The 19,907-nt window shown below is 38.4% G+C and overlaps 1 protein-coding gene across 3 annotated transcripts in view; it reads left to right on the top strand.

Moving 5' to 3' along the window:
* The first annotated feature begins 1,860 nt into the window (after positions 1–1,860).
* The window catches only part of LOC143924551 (myosin-11), a 141,661-nt gene continuing 123,614 nt past the window's right edge, over positions 1,861–19,907 (top strand). For all 3 annotated transcript variants that reach the window (XM_077448926.1, XM_077448925.1, XM_077448927.1), the window contains exons 1-2: positions 1,861–1,995; positions 14,864–15,219. In XM_077448926.1, the coding sequence (XP_077305052.1) occupies positions 14,881–15,219 (339 nt within the window). In that variant the 5' untranslated portion in view covers positions 1,861–1,995; positions 14,864–14,880. The remainder of the gene's footprint in view (positions 1,996–14,863; positions 15,220–19,907) is intronic.

Raw genomic sequence — 19,907 nt, 5'->3', positions numbered from 1 at the left:
CTGACACTTCACCCCTTTTTTACACAAGACCTCCCTGCCATATCAGCCCATCAACCAGAACCTTTTGTACTGTACACTCTAACACCTATTACACTTTTTACTAAAACCTCCTGCCACTTCATGCCACTACCCCACAATACCACTGCTACTATATCCCCTCTGTTCCTCCACCCCCCCCCCCCACCTGCCATTGCACACACCTGTCACTGCTCACACATATGTAATTTGAAAGCCTAGCTTCTATGTGGGTCAGGGCAACCCCCTTCCCCCTGCAGCCGTCCAATAGCATAGCTATCAAGAACAGTTGCTTGATAACAGTCATTTGTCTCCGATTTCTCTCTTAGACAAGTGGTTATAAGAAGAATGCAGGGGGGACGCAGCAGCCTCCTTTTCAGAGCAGTAAAAACATCTTAAGTGAGAGTTCTTCTTTAAGTAGAAGCAACTTTATATTCCTTTTTTATTTTAAATGCTTTATTTTTATTTTCCTGATTTTCCTACATCCCAAGCTAATAATACAGCAAGCGCCAAGCAGTGATTAAAATAGTTACCATTTTTCAGGTGGCTTAATTCTTAAAAAGTTGTTTCCACTGCTCAGGAACCCCTAGCATTGGTATAGCCTGTCCCAACCTCTTTCACACTTTTGCTGGACAGCTTGGTCTACATATGAATGCATAGAACAAATCTAAATGAAAACATGCAGGAAAAAAAAGTGAATAAATAAATGTACTGCCTATCAACATCATATGTACAGTATTAAAGACAAACAATGATTTAAAGACATATTTTTGTGATAGTGGTCCTTTAAACACTGCAGTAGTTAAAAGCAAGGGCTTTCCTTGTTTATGCTCTATATTTTCAAAGGATTCCTCTTTCTTATTCAGTCTTGTCTGATTGTACATCAGCATTCTCTCCCTTCCTCTTAGTCCTACCCTGAGAACAGCCAGCCCCTAACATAGAAGAATACAGTGCAGAACGGGTGTCCGTCTCCTTATTTGGGCAGATGGAGTCATATCTTGACAGTGTTTTTTCCCTTTCTCAGGAACATGCATGGGAAGCCCCCAGCTACAAGCTGTGTGACTGGGAATCATCTGCTCCCCACAAGGGAGTAGAAACTTAGCACCATTCCAGATGTAGAGGTTAGATGTTAGATACTGTAAAATCACATTTACCAGAAATAATAAAACATACAACTGTGGTAGGCAATTTCTGTAGAACTACAAATCCCAGCAATCTGCCTAAACACATAGCAGCTAGAGACTGCATAGGTTGCCTAGGTTGCATAAGCTGCACCTAACACTATTGTTATCCTAATTCATTTATATTTGTAAAAAATAAGCACAAGGAATAATGATGATATTCTATTTTCTCCAACCAATAGCATGCTCCAGTTTTGTTTCACATTTCCTTTAGGAACTGTTAAGGTAAGGGTTAGGGTTATTATTATTATTAATCAGGATTTACATAGCGCCAACAGTTTGCGCAGCGCTTTAAGTTAAGTTACTTTGTGCTGCAACACTTTGCAGACTGCTTTTTGTCTTAATATATGTTGAAAATGTAAAAATAATAATTAGTATTACACAATATTGATCTCAGTTTAATGCTTAATTTTTAAACATATATGCTCTGTAAATACCGGTACTAGCTATTATTTTTATTCAGTGGCTGAAACTAGGAAATTAATTGAAGTAAATGAACAAAGTATTTTTTTTTTTAATTTAAATAAGTTTGATGGTGCATATATGTGCAACATATTTCACTGTTAGCTAAAGGGTTACAGCCTAATCTTGTACTAGGTGCTTCATTCAGCCTGCACCTACAATACATGAATTCTCAGCCCCTCCTTCCAGCTGTTCTCCATCCCTCCCACTGTGGAGATGGCTTCGTCTATATAGAGGGACTGGAAACTGACGGGGAATTTGGACTGTCCCAGCTGTGAGCTGTACAGGTTCCAGTCTGTGCCTTCAATTCAACCTCTGCTCAAGTAATTGGATATCTGTAAGTAGTCACTTGAAACATTTTATCAGATGCCAGAAAGAGGGAATATACATATATATATATATATATATATATATATATATATATATATATATATATATATATATATATATGTATATATATATATATATATATAACATTTATTTTTATTTTTTTATTACGGCAACATTTTATATATATATATATATATATATATATATATATATATATATATATACATATTGCTGCTGTAATAATACTTAAAAGTGTAGAAAGAGAATTATGATTTGGTGCTTCAGATATAGGTCAGCAAGGTGAAAAATTAAAAACACTATAACTAGTTAATGTTAATAATGTAAGCAACATTATGCAGTGCTAGTGAATTTTAATTGTGAAGTCATTTAATTTACTGTATATGGTTATGCAGGTGAACTGCATTCATTATGCCAAATAGGTGGGGGTGTGTATTTTCTGACAAAGGAAATTGTAAAAGAGATATGCTACTTGATGATATACATTTTCATTTTACTAAACCATAGTTAAATTGCAAAGCAAATGGAACATCACCCTTTTGCTTTTCAAAGCGTTCTGTTAACCTTTTCAGAGCCAAAGGCTTTGCATTACTTATTTAAACATCCCTACATGGTTTATAATTGCTAACCAGAAGAGTGAACATGTGTGTGAAGGTATTTGGCAGAGCTGATGATTTAAGCCCTTGTCGGAAGTTTTGATTGTGTATTGCACTTTCTTCACATTTTCCCTAAAAGGTATTTGTTATGAATTAGTTCTAGTGTCTTAAGGGTAACATGACCTTATATGGTGCCATGCACCAATATCAGCAGAGGAGCACATTAGGCATCTTGTTCTTGGCGTCATTTCTAAAATTTCCCAAATATGTTTATAGACTTATTTCACATACTGAATCAAGTATGATTAAAGAAAAACATGCAGATCTGATGTAGTTCTGTTGCAAAGCTAATCTAATTCATGTGCATCAGATATAGTTTGTATCTAAACATTCAAATAATTAAAAAATAGAATGAGCATACATTTTCTGAGAACCTTGGCTTGTTTATTAATACATCTTGGCATAGGTTTTGCAAACATGAGGAGCTGTAATGTACAGGCACACAATATAAAGTTTTACCACTGACATTAACTAAATCTAACATGGACCCTGGGCTTTTTTCAGTTAAGGGGCCTCTACCCTAGCAATGCTGCTTATATTGCTCAAGTGAGAGGCCAGAACAATCTTTTTTTGTTACCAGTATTTAGCTGACATATATATTTATATATATATATATATATATATATATATATATATATATATATATATATATATATATATATATATATATATACCGTATATATATATATATATATATATATATATAAATATATGTTATGACAATAAAATAACATTTCTGGTACAATGGCAAAATAAATTCAACTTAATTCAAGTGTTTTTTCTTTTTAAACTTTTTACACTTCATGTATTATTTTAATGCAATTTCATTTAATATAATTGAATGAAAATGGAAAATGGAAAATAAGTCAATACATAGGGCTCATTAGGACTAATGAAGGGTAACTAAAGGTTAGGGGGTGCAAAGAGAATAAAACAAATGAAAAAAAATGACATATATTTTTTCAATTGTAAGGTTGCCACACTTACATTTAGGGATGAGGCTTGGGTTTGCTGCTACCATTGGTTCAAGACGAATCCTGAAGTCTTGGTAGATTCATGTGCAGATTTGCCTGGGAGAATTACATTTTTTTTTCTTTTTTTACCATAATGCAGTGCATAGCCTTTGAACTATGGCCAGCAGGCTTAGAAAGTAGGAAAAGCTTAGGGAAAGATGCCAAACTGCATAGGGGGAAATTAGAATTAGTTGGTAAAATAAACAAGACAACAAAGCGGCAATCATCGTGATTTTCTAGCTCATTGGGCTACCAACCACTTTGCTGATTGCTAGCTAATTGGGCTACCAACCACTTTGCTGATTGCTAGCTAATTGGGCTACCAACCGCTTTGCTGTCTTTTTTGGCTGCTGTCCTAGCAAATGATTTTTTTTCTGCAAGGGGGGGCTTTTGTTTCAGTGGGTGATATTTTTGAGGCTTTCATTTGTTATGTAGGTTTTTCAAAAATGCTATTTTAATCCAACGGGTCTTTTTATTTTTTTGCTCAATGCAGAGATAGGTTTCTTTTTTGCTCAGTTCAGAGATTTCACTTGTTACTAGCTATCTATTCTGGTAACTGCTTTTTGTTCATGGCATGCCACTGCATTGTTTGAGAGAAGAAATAAAATAAGTGCAAGAACATTGTGCACCTAAACCACCTCACATTATATCACTCACATTCCCCGCACTCCCTATCCTCATAGATAAAATAAAAGTTAGGCATACGCCAGTTAGGCCTATAATCTATGAATAAACCAATCCTACTGCTGGCCAATTTAAAACTGCTGTATTTTCTGCAGTATCCTAGTTCTTATAGTAAAATCCCAGCTTGTGCTCTTTGCCCCTGCTAGCTTAGCCTTGCTCTTTAAAAATATCCTGCTGATGGCCAATTTTACTGCTACATCTTGTATTAAAACACCTGCCTGCAATCCTAGTCTCCAATAAATTTTGAATATCTAAAACCCTCAAAACATTGCATATTTTCTGAAAGCAGAAACCTTTTTTAATACACATTATTGTACAGGAATGCTTCTGCAACCCAAATGTTTCTGTTTGAGGCTTCACCTGAGACTGTGGGTTTGATTTACAAAAGACTGTTCACTTTGCAAGGGAATTTGTCCCATAGCTTAGTGAATGTGTTAAAGCTTAATTTACAAAGATACCCAACCACATGCAAAGAAAGTAAAAATACAGCATTTTTACTTGCATGTGATTGGATAATGGAAGTCACTAAAGCTTTACTTCATTCACTAAGCTCTGGGGCAAATTCCCTTGCAAAGTGCATATGCACATAAATGCACACAGTGAATACATACTGATTACCTAAATAACAATTGTGCAACACACTTTGGGTATCACTGCACATGCCAGAATGAGATAAATAATTCTAGGCCACCATGCATGGTTAAAGTGATTGGAAAGATATATATTTTTAAATATTAAGCATGTCATACTTAACTGCTGTATGCAATGGCTTTGCACAGAGCATCCCCAATCTGCCTTTTCTGTGATCCCCTGCCAGCGCTCCTTCCACCTTCCAAGTGCCCCATAGCAAGCTGCTTGCTATGGGGCACTCATGTGAGCTTGATCCCGCACCCGGGTCTGTGGTGTCCAGCAGCCCCCCCCCACCACCACTCACTCCTCAGATGCTGTGATTGACAGCAGTAAGAACCAATGGCTTCCACTGCTGCCTCCATGTCCAGTGAGGAAAGAAAGCACAGAGGGAGCCACTGTTTTCAGGCACAGCGCTGGATCAAGTTCGAATTCTGGTAAATATTTAGGGGGGCTGGGGGGGAGGTGAACACAGAAGGTTTTTTACCTTTATGCGCAGAATGTATTAAGGTATAAAACACTTCTGCCTTTAGAACCACTTTAAGTCTAAGTTAATGAACTGTCAGGGAGATTTTGGTGCTTTTATTGTTTGTGGCTACTGAGATTTGTTTAAATGTATTTTTTACTAAAATATAGATTTAATACAAAAGGGGTTTCTGCTTTCAGAAAATATATAATGTTTAGAGAGTTTTAAGTATTCTCCAGGCCTAAAATATGCATTTAATATGTGCAAAAAAATAGAAAAAACAGCTCAGGCAGCAAAAGGGTTAAGGTATTCCCTAGGCAAATTATGCAAAGGATTTATGTGTTTTCAGTGTTCCCCCTAAAGATGCATAAAAAGACCCAAACTCCCCACTGTACAGTATTTTTTTCTCATGCCTTTTTTAACTTTTTTAATTTGCCTATTAATTTGCCTTTTTTAATTTGCCTATTAGCGTGCTAATAATTATCAGAATTTTACACCAAGATTCGCACCCTCCTAGTAGACTTGGATTTGCGTCTAGGTTCAAGTTTGCCGTTTTTTGCATACGTTTAATTAAACCCTTGAAAAACCTGTGAAAGGAACTGGAGCATATTCTCCCATCACTACAGACGTTATATGTAGGTTAAAGAATACTTTTTTCATCTTCCCTTTAAATAACTAGTCTAAATTTGATTTAACAATAATATTGCTATATAATATGTAAGTCTGCAAACTATTAGGCCTCGTGCACACTGCAGCTTGAAAAAGCTCAGTACAACTTTTTTTTTGTACTAAGCTGAAATACAGCCCATTAATTGTAATGTGTCTACGCACACAGGCGCATAAACAAGTGCCGTGCATTCTTCAGTTAGAAAAAAATAGAAAAATTAGCTTTTTTGGTCAGTAATTTACACCTCATGCGTGCAAATGCTCACAAATGTGTGCAAATGCTCATTTACATATTGTGCAGAAAGAGAACGTGAGAATAAGTTTGCATGCATTTGTGTGAAAATGCGCAAACGCATATACGCGAAAATGCATGTAAATACATACAAATACATACCAAAAAAAATAGTCTAAAAAAGTAGATGCTCAAACAGAAGTACCATGTTAAAGTGGCCTTACACAGAGACCAGGACCCAGCTGTCAAACTCTGGCAATGTAGCCACAGTGGATCAAGAAGACCAGATTGTACAAGGTACATCTAAGGTCAAGCAACAGTGGCATGTGCCCCCTAGGAACTTTGGGCCATTGGTAACTGCTTGAATTGACCAATGTGCATGGCCTTTGAGCAGCATGCATATCACTAATCAGTTTATTCACTAGTTTGCATTGTTTTTTGCTTTTATTCCTTTTATTAATATGCAATTATTTAAGACGTTTTCAGTCATGTAAAAAAGGGAATAAATTTAACATCACAACATGACCATTGATGAAAAGGCTACACAGAGGCCAGCTAAACATAATCAGCATATACCAGGGATGTGCCATCAGGGAAGAGGCATGAACATAGCCCCCTTTTCTAACCTGAACCTGATCGTTTCAGCGATGAGAACGAGCCCAGCAGCTTCAGACATTGTCTCCGGTCCTCAATGGACAGATTGACAGCAGCAAGAGCCATTGGCTCCTATTGCTGTCAATCAAATCCAGTGACATGGAAGTCGTGGGTAGGGACAAGTTTTGCTGTCAGTGTCAGTGGACACAGAAGCAGGACTCGGGAGCATGCCCACATATGTGCCCCCATAAGCGGCTTTCTGTGGGGGCACTCGATGAAGAGGAGGGGCCAAGAGTGCCGCCAGGGAACCCTAGAAAAGTAGATTGGGGCCACTCTTTGCAAAACCGTTGCACAGAGCAGGTAAGTATAACATGATTGTTATTTAAACAAAAAAAAAGGAACCTTTACAATCACTTTAAAAACAATATATAATAATTATTTGTATATTACTTACTTATGGTAATTAACCATTTGCCACCCAGGCCAATTCTGACACGTACATAGTTACATAGTAGGCGAGGTTGAAAAAAGACAGTTGTGTGTGATTATACACATGTATTATACACATTCTCCTACATGTAAAAATCATAATTTTGTTTGTTAGAAAACTGATCAGAACCCAAAAACATTATATATATATATATATATATATATATATATATTTTTTTTAGCAGACATCCTAGGGAATAAAATGGTGGTTGTTGCAATTTTTTTGTCACACTGCATTTGCGCAGCAATTTTTCAAATGAGTTTTTTTTTTTTAAACTGTTCATTGAATAAAAAAAAAAATATTGTTTCCAGCATCAATAAAAAGGGTAACTGAAAAACATCTTAAAGGGACAGCATTTGTAAAAAAAAAAAAAATTTAATGAGAATAACTAATAGAACTAGTAGAATTGCAATTGCCTACATGATAACTTGTGTATATATAACCTGTGTGTATCTGGCTCTGATACTAGCCAGTGCCTCACCAGCCACTGACCTCAACGCACGTCCCTGGCATATAAATGGTAACACACAAGTTTTGTAACAAGACATAAAACACACTCACACAGGTACGCATATAAAGCCACTGCTCTCCTCCCTTCCCAGAACAAGACATATACATCCATCAGCAGTACAGAGGTAGTGAAATATTTAGATTTACCAGGGAGAGAAATTTCTATTGCTAATTAACAGATGATTTCTAAAATAAATCCAACAAGCCTTTCATGGATTTCCTGATTGCCACTTATAAAAAAAAAATATATATATATATGTATATTCTTCCTGTAGATAGCCATTGTTATATTGTCGTTTTGTACATATTGTTAAGAGAGTTGCCCTTTAACTGGCAAAAACCTGTTCAACAAGCTGGGCTTGAGGTTTTATAGTTTACATTCCTGTTTTGCAGTCTATAGATCTCTTGCAGACAAAACCTTTATTCCCACGTCACTTTATAATGAATGTTATGGTTTAGAGTTTATCAGTGGGAAATTAGATGAAAAGGGTAGTTTCCAAGCTTTTTACATCCTTTCCTTGAGCTAATGAAGATAATTACTGGAAAATTCAGTAGAGGAAATGGTAATATTGGTGCCGAAAAGTAGAAAGTTGAAAGACTTTTATAATTAGCACTGGGTACTTTTCTCTGTTGTCCTTTTGTGCTGTGGTTGCTGTTAACCCAAACTCGGTGGTGACCCAGTGAAATCTAGATTCAATTTATATATATAAAAGAGGATCATTAAGGATCACAAGCTGCCGCTATCTAGCCCAATACATGTTATACCATGTATTAGTTAAATCAAGTTTCTTTATTCTTTCATTGCATAAGTTAATGAAGGAACTGACAACTATTTCCTGTTTAAATTACTATATTAATATACTATATAAGTATTCAGTTAGGAGAAAGAATAGTTACTTCAAGTCTCCCAGCTTAGCATTATTTTTTCAGACAGCTTTAAAGCACACCTGTACAGAAATATATATATATATATATATACAATTAGATTGAATAAAGACAGTAGTCCATTAAGTTCAACCAGAAAATAATAAAACACACAAATAGAAAACTTTTATATACAGCATCCCAAACCCACAGTTGGTCCGGAGGGTAAAAAAAAAACAATAAATAATGTTCCAATTTGCTCAAGTAGGGAGAAACAAATCCTTCCTTACCCCTCAGGAGGCAATTGGATATTTCCTATATCAACTACCCTTGGCGTTATTACCTCTAAAAAATAGTATCCACTTATATTTTGTGCATTTAGAAATGCATCCAGCTATTTTATAAAACAATCTACTAAGCTGGCCAGAACTAGTTCTTGAGTGTCTATTCCACATTTAAAAAGCTCTTACTGTGTATAAATGATATTAATGCATTTCCTTCATAGGACACAGCTCCCAATGTATACCTGGCCTTAAAGTGTTTCATCTAGATCTGATCACAATGTAAAACCTATGGAGCATCCTTCAACAGTCCTGCACAAAGCATTTTGGAGGAGAAAAGTGATCTAACTGCTTACAGCTTGACACCATTGTTTTCCAAAGGTTCTTGTTTGAGCCTTCAACTGAAATTGTGGGTTGATTTACTTAAAGCAGATAGGCTTTACATTTTTAAGGGGGATTGCACTTTGCAATGGAATTTGCCCTAGAGCTTAGTGAATGTGTTGAAGCTTAATTTTGCAATGAATACCCAATCATGCACGAGATAAATGTAAAAAAAAAATTTGCTTGTATGTGGTTGATGGAAGTCGCCAAAGCTTTACCTCAGCTCACTAAGCTCTGGAGCAAATGCCCTTGAAAAGTAAACAGTCATTTTGCATTTAGTAAATCAACCCTATTGCAATATGTCTGGTCTGTGCACATCTAGTTTTCTGATGTCTCTGACCAATTTGATACGCTTTATCCTTTTTGTCAGCAATGGTGGGTTTTGCAATGTCTTGTATGATAATCTTTGTAATACCTGTCCTATAAATGTATTTCTCTTAAATACCACCAACTCTCAACATGCACTGTCCATTGATTGAATGTGTAGAGAGGAAACAGAATTTTCTCAGGGTCTGATCATTGCTGAAGTGAACAAAGTTATATGTCGGCCTACTTTAAAGTTTCTCTTTTGCATCTTTTTACATTATTTTATTTGAAAAGAACAATTTTTATCTCCATTTCCCCAGTCAATAATCTTGTCAGCACCCTGTTCTTTTGTCCTTTACTTCCTTTTCTTATAGATCAGTCCTTTCAATTTCTCATCACCACCACCCTCACTTTTATCTTAAGTGTTCATTCTTCCCCAGCTGGCTTCCTTCCTCAACACCCACCAGAATCCCAGACATAAAATGTCTAGCTATTAAAGAGACTCTATTAATTATGTTTGTTAACTGTTTAACAGAGGTTCCCATCCAGCACTCAGTGCTTTCGTTGACTGATTCCCAAAAGTCTGCTCTGCCCTGGAACGTACACTGCTTCTGCGAGGTGGGCAGTGGAGCCCTTGAGTGCTGAATGGGAGCTTTAAATGAAATAGATAACAGCTATCTTATAATGGCATATATCCTATAGTAGCAATATTGTCATGTCATGTCAAGCTGTAGTTTTTAAAGCAATCAAAATCCTTTCTTGCATTAAAAGAGGTATAGACTAGAGAGAGAAAAAAAGAGAGAGAGAGAGATGCGGAAACAACATTTTGCCCCTGAACAAATCATTAGTAACACCATTAGTAAGTGCAGAAATGGACAACCAAACTGATAAGAGGCACGGAGGAGCTCAGCTATGAGGATTAGCTGGACTGAATTTATTCTCTCTTGAGAAGAGACGATTGGGGGAAATATGATCAACATGTATAAATACATAGCTGGTCCATTGTGGACTTGGTGTCACTCACTTTCAGGCTATTACAGAGGACAAGGGGGTACTCTTTACATCTGGAGGACAATTGAGAGAAATTTAATCTCCAAATATGGAAAGGCTTCTTCACATTAAGAGCTGTGAAAATTTGGAACAGGCTCCCTCGAGAACTAGTTCTAGCCAGATCAGTAGATTGTTTAACAAAGAGCTAGATACATTCCTAAATGTACAAAATATAACTGGATACTAAAATTTATAGTTAATAACACCAAGAAATGTTGGTCCAAGGAATATCTCACTGCTGTCTGGAAGATCAGAAATGATTTTTTTTCCCCTGCTGGAGCAAATTGGACCATGCTTCATAGGGGTTTTTTTTGCCTTACTCTGGATCAGCTGTGGGTATAAAATTGTGCATATGGAATTCTTCTTTTTTTTGGGGGGAATTTTTTTTCCATTGGTTGAACTGGATGGACTTTTGTCTTTTTTCAACCTGACTAATTATGTACTTTATGTATCTTAAAGACTGAAAGATGCCTGGGGTCATAAACTTATTTTCAACATGTGCAGGTTTAAATAATGTAAAGTAGAAGTCTTCTACACTTAACTGAGTTTTCTTGTAATGCCTCCAGAATTTTTTATTTATTATTACTTATTATATAGCGTTGTCAATTTACGCAGCGATTTGCATATACATTGTGCATTAACATCAGTTCCCGCCCTTAGGGAGCTTACAATCTAAGGTCCCTAACTCATATTCATACGTACTACTTCATACATAAATACTAATGCCAATTTAGACAGGAGGCAGTTAACCTACCAGCATGTCTTTGCGGTGTGGGAGGGAACAGGAGCACTCAGAGGAAACACTGTGCAGTTAGTACCATGGTTCGGATTTGAAAACGACAACCATATTGCTGCTTGGCAGAAGTGCTAATGTTGTCATTTTTTTACTTATACAACCATGTGCCCGGCCCTAATCTACATGCAGGGTGCAGGACGCATGGATTCCAATGTGTTTTCTTTTTTTTTTCTTTAGATGCAAGCGATTAGAGCCAAAGGCTCTAATTGGCTTCAAAAAGGGCAGACTCGGGTGCAGAGCACTGCGCCCTGAGTCCACCTAGTTGTGTGACAATAGCAAATTAATATTCGCTATTGTCTTCCTGATTCGTTCTGAGACCTGATTGGCCAGGGTGGTTGCGCTGACCGCATTTCTTGTCACTCTACTAAACACTGCTAAAAGCCTATGTGTGCATGGACACCTAGGCTGACATGCAGGGGAGTTTAGAAGCAGGAAAAATAAACACCAGACACCCTTAGGAGCAACTGTAAAAATGTCCAGTGTACATGAGGTCTAAGAATACACGGTATACAGGTAATGGGAACTAGCAAGTCATACATCAAGGTTATGCATTTCACTACAATAGTTACATACATAGTTGCATAGTCAGGTTGAAAAAAGACACAAGTCCATCCAGTTCAACCACAAAAAAATAAAAATAATGCAATCCCATATACCCAATTCTATACCCACAGTTGATCCAGAGGAAGGCGAAAAACCCCAGCAGAGCATTATCCAGGGGAAACATTTCCTTCCTGATCCCCCAAGAGGCAATCGGATTTTCCCCGGATCAATTTTACCTAAAAATATTATTACCCAGTTATATTATGTACACTTAGGAAATAATCCAGGCCTTTCTTAAAGCAATCAACTGAGCTGGTCAGAACCACCTCTGCAGGGAGTCTATTCCACATTTTCACAGCTCTTACTGTGAAGAAACCTTTCCGTATTTGGAGATGAAATCTCTTTTCCTCTAGATGTAAAGAGTGCCCCCTTGTCCTCTTTGTTGACTGTAAAGTGAATAACTCAACACCAAGTTCACTATATTGACCCCTTATATATTTGTACATGTTGATCATATCCCACCTTAATCTCCTCTTATCAAGAGTGAATAAATTCAGTTCTTCTAATCTTTCCTCATAGCTGAGCTCCTCCATGCCTCTTAACAGTTTGGTTGCCCTTCTCTGCACTTTCTCCAGTTCCCCCGATATTCTTTGTGAGAACTGGTGCCCAAAACTGAACTCCATATTCCAGATGAGGTCTTACTAATGATTTGAACAGGGGCAAAATGATATCTCTCTCTCTGGAGTCCATACCTCTCTTAATACAAGAAAGGACTTTGCTCGCTTTGGAAACAGCAGCTTGGCATTGCATTCTATTATTGAGCTTATGATCTACCAAAACCCCCAGATCCTTCTCCACTATGGATTCCCACAGTTGTACCCCCCTAGTATGTATGATGTATGCATATTCTTAGCCCCCAAGTGCATACCTTTACATTTATCAACATTAAACCTCATCTGCCACATAGTCGCCCAATTAGACAGAACATTGAGGTCGGCTTGTAAATTGGTGACATCCTGTAAGGACGTTATTGCACTGCATAGCTTGGTGTCATCTGCAAAGACTGAAATGTTACTCTTGATCCTAGATCCAATAAAAGGCCCAAAAAGTCTGTCTTCTCGCACTTAGCATCTGTAATTTTTTTTTAACTTAAGCTGTCTATAGATGAGTTGAATCTCTGCCGGTTCAGTAGGGACTGGCCGAGATTTAATCCATCTATGGGCAGTCTGATGATACCCAAGTCGATCCATCAATCAATGTTAATGGGGGAATCAAGAGATTGTCTTTCCTTCCACCCATGATGAAAGGAAAGAAAATTGCATAATCTATAGGCTACCTAACTCATCAAACTGTATCTTCTTGAGGATACTGCTTTTGACGGCCAGTAGGCACAGAGCACTTAGTCTTTCATGGTTCATCGTGGTTCTCAGATAATTCCTTATCAGTGTCAATTTGCTGAATGCCCGTTCTCCCAAACAACTAGTGACCATCATGCTCAAATATATTCTTAAGCCCCATACACACATCAGATTTTCTGCTGATTTTTTCCTTCAGATTTACCAAAACCATATAATGAGGTCAAACCTTAGGAGTTTCAATTTGTATGCAATCAGGCAGGCCCTTGTACTACATGGTTTTGGTAAATCTGAAGACAAAAATCAGCAGAAAATCTGATAGTGTGTATGGGGCTTAAGGGCTATATTAACACTTGGAAAGGTATCAGCAAGCCCTTTATCATGCAATAAAACTGCCTGTTGTGATGGAGTGAGACATGACCAGAGCTTGACAAAGGCTGAAGACTGCACACATTACTGAAGCCTCGAGGGAAATTATGTTTCTTTTTTTCTTTTTTTTATAAAGGAAGACAGGGGCCCCCTCTGGTATGGTCCCCTGGGCAATTTCCCCCCCCCCCCCCCCATAAAAAGCTTTTCATAACTCTGTAGGCTAAGTTACATTGGTAGTTTTAGGGTCAGTGTTGATGAGTTCTTGTTCTATTCAGAAATACTTTTCTCTCCAAACATATGAGAATGCAAAGGCAGCTGTGATTTATTCAATTTGTTCATTACAGGTATTTATATAGTGTCAATAATTGTCCATGCTTTATATATCAAATCAGTCTTTGTCCTCAAGGAGCTTACGGTCCAAGGTCACATCCATACATACACACCCAAACATATGAGGGTCATTTTGTAAAGAAACCATTTTTACCCTACCAGCATGTATTTTAAGTGTGAGAGAAAAATGGAGTACCTTAAGGAAACCCAGACAAGCACAAGGAGAACAAGCAAACTCCATGCAGATAAGGAGGAAGTTAGTGCTGCAGGCAGCCAGATCAAATGCAAACCAACTGTGCATGCAATGTTTTATGAATGATTTTAAAAAGTGTTGCAAAATGAAGTCAAAAGCACACTGTATTTGCCCATAGAAGCCCTTAAACAAAGACCTTTATTCTCACACTACTGATATAAAACCATTGGTTTATTCAAGTGCTATCTCTAGTTGTACAGCCGATGCTTGCAGCAATGCGGGCATAGCAGCTGCCTTGAAGTAGGCAATAAATCAGATATTAGGGCATATCTGACAATTACAGGTGGAAGGATAATGACTCTTTAACTTACTTTACAAAGAAAGCTGTTTTATATAGTTTTTTGTCATAGATTTGTCACTAATTTTTATTTTTTTAATGTTTGCCGATTAGGTACCCTTTCAGTCAAAATGTCACAAAAAAACATTTCTGAAGATGAAAAATTCCTTTTTGTGGACAAAGACTTCATAAACAGCCCTGCTGCCCAGGCAGATTGGTCAGCCAAAAAACAGGTTTGGGTGCCATCCGAGAAACATGGATTTGAAGCTGCAAGTATCAAGGAAGAGAAAGGTGATGAGGTCCTGGTGGAATTGGATAATGGAAAGAAATTGACACTAAACAAGGATGATATCCAGAAAATGAACCCCCCAAAATTCTCCAAAGTGGAGGACATGGCGGAGCTGACTTGCCTTAATGAAGCATCTGTTCTGCACAACCTAAGAGAAAGATACTTCTCTGGCCTTATCTATGTAAGTCACATTTACAGTATAATAAACCTTAGTGTTTTAGTGCAATGCATTAAATACAATTTAGTTTGTTGTGCCTTTAGAGTGATTCTCAGCAAAATATTTGGTATTGCAAATACTGTACAGTGCATAAAAATGCAAAATTGTAAAAGTAGTGAATCCAGGACGAGCCCTAGAAGCATTCATATAGATGTGTTAAGGGTGTTAAATTAAACTTCTTATGAAGGAAATATAGGGCTGTAAATATAGGGCTGTTATTTTTAGATTTCCTGCTGAAATTGCTGGTTTGCGTGGATTTTCTGCAATGCTAATCTTCAGTACTCCTATACACATTAAGTCATTATCTGCACATTACTTTCAGAGACAAACATTTCTGAAAACAGAGTCTATGTGACTGTAAGTCAGCTAACTTTTGTTTAGGAGAGCCAATCACAGTTTTCACGTATCTCTCGTAAAAGCATTCCAGCAACCAACATGGTAAACAGGCTGGAATCCAATGGTCTCTAGATAGTGGTCCTAGTCACTACTAGACAGTAATCAAATCACAGTTTACTAAGTACTGTGTTGATGTGTAAATCCGCCCTCCTCTGTTATTTGCTTTGATGAAGCAGAGAGGAGCATGCATGCACATGGTACTCAGGCTTTTCACAGCAAAAAAAAAGAAGAAGAAAGAATAAGAAAAAATATTAATTTTATTACATTAGAAAAGCCTTTTTTTTTTTTTTTACAAAGAGTTTAAAAATAGAATTATTCCTCATTACAAATAAGATAAATAATTATACAATCTAGGTTTTCAATGGATAGATACATATATAGAAAAGACAGGCAGAAAGATACATTTCCAATATAAAAAAGACAGTTGCTGACAAGAATTTGCAGGTATGCACCAGTTTATTACTCTACACATAAAAAAAATTGACTCAATAAATTAGGTGCACAATTAAAACAGTATTAAGCCCAAAAGCAAACTTTTATTGAATTGTAACTCATCAAGTCTGCGATGGCTGCATTCGTTTTCTTTTTTTAGCCTTTTTTTCTCTTATTTTCACCTGGTGATCCTGCCATTATGTCTGTTATTTTTAAATGGAGCGAGCTGTCCCGCAGATGTAGCAGTTGAGATAAACCATTTAACTTTGACAGGGGTGCTTACAGTAATCCGTTTTTATTTATACATGCAAAAACTTTATCCCAAAAGGAACAAACTTGTTTTCTGTAATTGCCAAATACGTTTTATCTGGAGTCTGGCTTCAACGTGTTAGTGTATTTAAATCTGCTAGTACATCTAACACTACCCCCCCCCCCAGAATAATAAATGCTGCTATCCAAATGTATCTTTGTTACTCCTTTATCTAGAGCAGGAGTCTCCAAACTATGGCCCTCCAGTTGTTCACAAACTACAATTCCCATCATGCCATGTCTGTGAATGTCAGAGGTTTACAATGCCTTATGGGACGTGTAGTTCCGCAACAGCTGGAGGGACGTCGTTTGGAGCTCCCTGATTTAGAGTGTAGGCACATGAATACAGGAGGTGTGTTACTGGCCTGATTTACCAGGTAAAACTGCGGGAAATAAGTTTAAAAAAAGAAAATGGATGCAGCCAACACAACTAATGCTTGGTAATCTGCAATACATTACATCTTTGTTTTGGGGTTTAATACTACTTTAAGTTATACTGTACTATTACAATGGGGGGCATAGTTATCCTGTATAAAAAAAAAATATTATTAAAGCTGCAATAAGCAAATATTGCCTAAATGCAAGAGGCATGTGTATTCTCACTTCCATTTTGGTGTGCTTGGTGAATTTTGTTGTCTAATTGTGTCCCGTAATCCAGCATGAAACTTTGCCTCTGTGCTATAGCTTCCTGTTACAAAGACCAGTCACTGCTCCTCTCTCATTGTGCAGTATAACTGGTCTTGTATCCGCCCATCCTATAGTTTTCTGCAGGCAGTGTGTAGTGGGTGGGCCTGCTGAATCCCTCCCACAGTGCCGCTCTACACAGGTTATATACAGTGCAGTGAAATGTTGCTGCTAAGACTACTGGGTAATTGTTGGGTTTACAAAGACATTTGGTCTTTATAGCTATTGAGAAATATAGATAAAGTCTGACTCTAGGAAACTGAAGATTTCTCCCTTGCAGCAAGGACTGCTTGTTTTCGGTCTGGGGGCATTGTAAAAATAGATCTAGTTACCTGCTCCTGCACTCCTCCGAGCTGCTAGACTAGTCCCTGCAATATCTTATCCCCACTGGTCCAAGGTCTTGATGTCATCAAGATCGATGCATAGTCCATATACCTGCATTGGATGTGAGGACACCAGGGGACAGTCCATTGCCAGAGCATGGGGGTGTGCCGCCTGCAAGAAAAGTGGAGGATGGGGTAAGTAAAACTTAAACAGTTAAACTGAACAGATGCAGCATCCAATGAGGTAAGTATGATTCCTAAAAAAAACAACAACTTTACTTCTCCTTTAATAAAAGTGCAACATTTTATTAATTGTCCAGAGTGCAGTAACCAATAGTGACTATGTAGCCTAAAATAAGCCAGTGAACTAAAATAAAATAATTGGAGAAAAAAAAACACTTTTGATTCTGTTTTAGTAATTTTCCTTGCACAGTGACAGCTGTTGTAGTTATCATGAGACCCACATTTTTAGAAACATTTTCTACTAATTACACAAATATTTACTCCAACAAACACAAGTAAGAACAAGTTAGGGGCTAATGACATTCAAATCCACAGCATTGTTTATGTATATTTCTTTTGTGTTGGTGGTCTGGTCTGCTTCTTTGATAGTAAATCATTTCTTTGAAACCTTAAATAGTTGTAAAGGCAGAAGTTTTTTTTTTTTATCTTAATGCATTCTGTGTGTAGCAGCCCCTTCAGCACCCCCCCCCCATTACCTAACAGAGCCCCTTCTCTCTTCAGCGATGTCCATGATCCCCTCAGCCATCCAGGACACTCCTCCTGATTGGCTGAGACAGAGAAGTGGTGCCATTGGCTCCTGTGGCTGTCAATCAAAGTCAGTCAGCCAATCAGCGGAGAGAGGGGGCAGGGCCAGGTTGGGGATCTGTGAATGGATACACAGAGCTCTGACTCGGCTTGGGTACCCCCTGTAGCAAGCTGCTGGCTGAGGGGCACTCAAAGGAGGAAGGGGCTAGGAGCAGCAAAGAGGGACCTGAGAAGAGGAGGATCCAGGCTGCTCTGTGCAAAACCAACTGCACAGAGGAGGTAAGTATAACATGTTTTTTTTTTTTTTTAAATGAGCCTTTACAATCACTTTAACCCATATGTTTATAAATAAATGCTAAAAGAAAGGTAGAACCTATATTTCACAATCATAGATCATCCTACCTTGATGCTGGAGAGTGGTGGGCCAATTAGTGTAATTTTGGTGTATACATCTACAGTATATTAAAGGAAAAGTACAGCCAAAGCTCATTTGGTTGTACTTCTCCTATGGATCACAGGAGTGCAGTTAATTTTGCACTCCTGTGACTCGTTTTCAGCAGACTGAAGCCCACTGTCAGCTGATGTCACAGAGCCAGTCCAGGCTCGGCCAAGATCGCAACAATGAAGTTGGGATCTGCACACATGCCTGGACCGGCACCTAGCTCAGCCTCTCAGCCTCGCCCCCTCCACAGTCCAGCACTCCAGTGAGCACAAGGGGGGCAGAACAGTCATCAGCCCTCTGCTCAGCGAGCTGTGAGAACCAAGCGTTTGGCGGTGTTCAATCGCTCAGTTCTCAGTGTTAGGGGTGGCGGGGACAAATGCAGCACTGGATCGATGCTGCCTCCACCTAGGTAAGTATGATTCTTTAAAAGGAAAAAAAAACATATGTAGCAGCTATAACCTGTTGCAGGGTGGCCTTGACTAAAACCTGTTGCAGGGTGGCTTACCGGTTACCTTCTCCTGGCCTGCTCTTCCGCGTCTAGGGGTTCCCAGGGTTGATACCCAACGACTTGTACACTGACACAGATAAAGTCCTTTCAAAAGGTTTTATTTTTCAGTAGAACTTTCACAAAACACAGTCTCTTAGGGAACAGAGGGCACGGGTGAAGAACTCAGGTACCTTGAACTGCAGGTTTAACAAGTATCTACTTCCACCCAGAGAGTAGCCACTCGCAGCTGGGTACTTCAAGGCTGAACAGACCTCTAGCCAGAGATCATGGCAGTCAGCACGTTGACTCAAAACTTGAACAAACAACTGAAGATGAACAGGAACCTTTTTCTAACCGTACCTGGAGCGTTTTTCCACTTCCGTTGTGGTACTGGAAAAGTGTGAACTCATCAATGTCCTTCCCAACTCAGTAACCAGGCACTTCTCAGGATGCCACTTGCCAGCCCTCCTCCAAAGAGTCCTCCCCCGGTCACTTCCATGAGCTGTGGCGTCCCTCCAAGCCGAGAGCACACCCAGACACTTTGAATCCTCCCTCAGTTACAGCGCCTCGGACCAGCAGGTTCCGAGACTTGGGAACAGACGGATCCCTACCCCAGACCAGGCGGGTCTATCAGGGGCCACTGACAGGAACATGCTGCAGGATGTCAGACACCCCGTGTCCTGGAACCAGAACAGACCACACGGGTCTCACGAACAACTTCAAAACCCCGAACACGTGTCCCACACCTGTTTAAGTACCCCCTCCCAGAATCCTCAGCGGGCCCGACACTCCCACTGATTGGCTCCGAGAG

This window comes from Lithobates pipiens, unplaced genomic scaffold (assembly GCF_037356315.1).
Source record: "Lithobates pipiens isolate NorthernLeopardFrog02 unplaced genomic scaffold, aLitPip1_a1.2 Scaffold_22, whole genome shotgun sequence".
Taxonomy (NCBI): Eukaryota; Metazoa; Chordata; class Amphibia; order Anura; family Ranidae; genus Lithobates; species Lithobates pipiens.
Note: the sequence above shows the minus strand (reverse complement) of the source record. Positions and strands in the feature narration are given on the sequence as shown.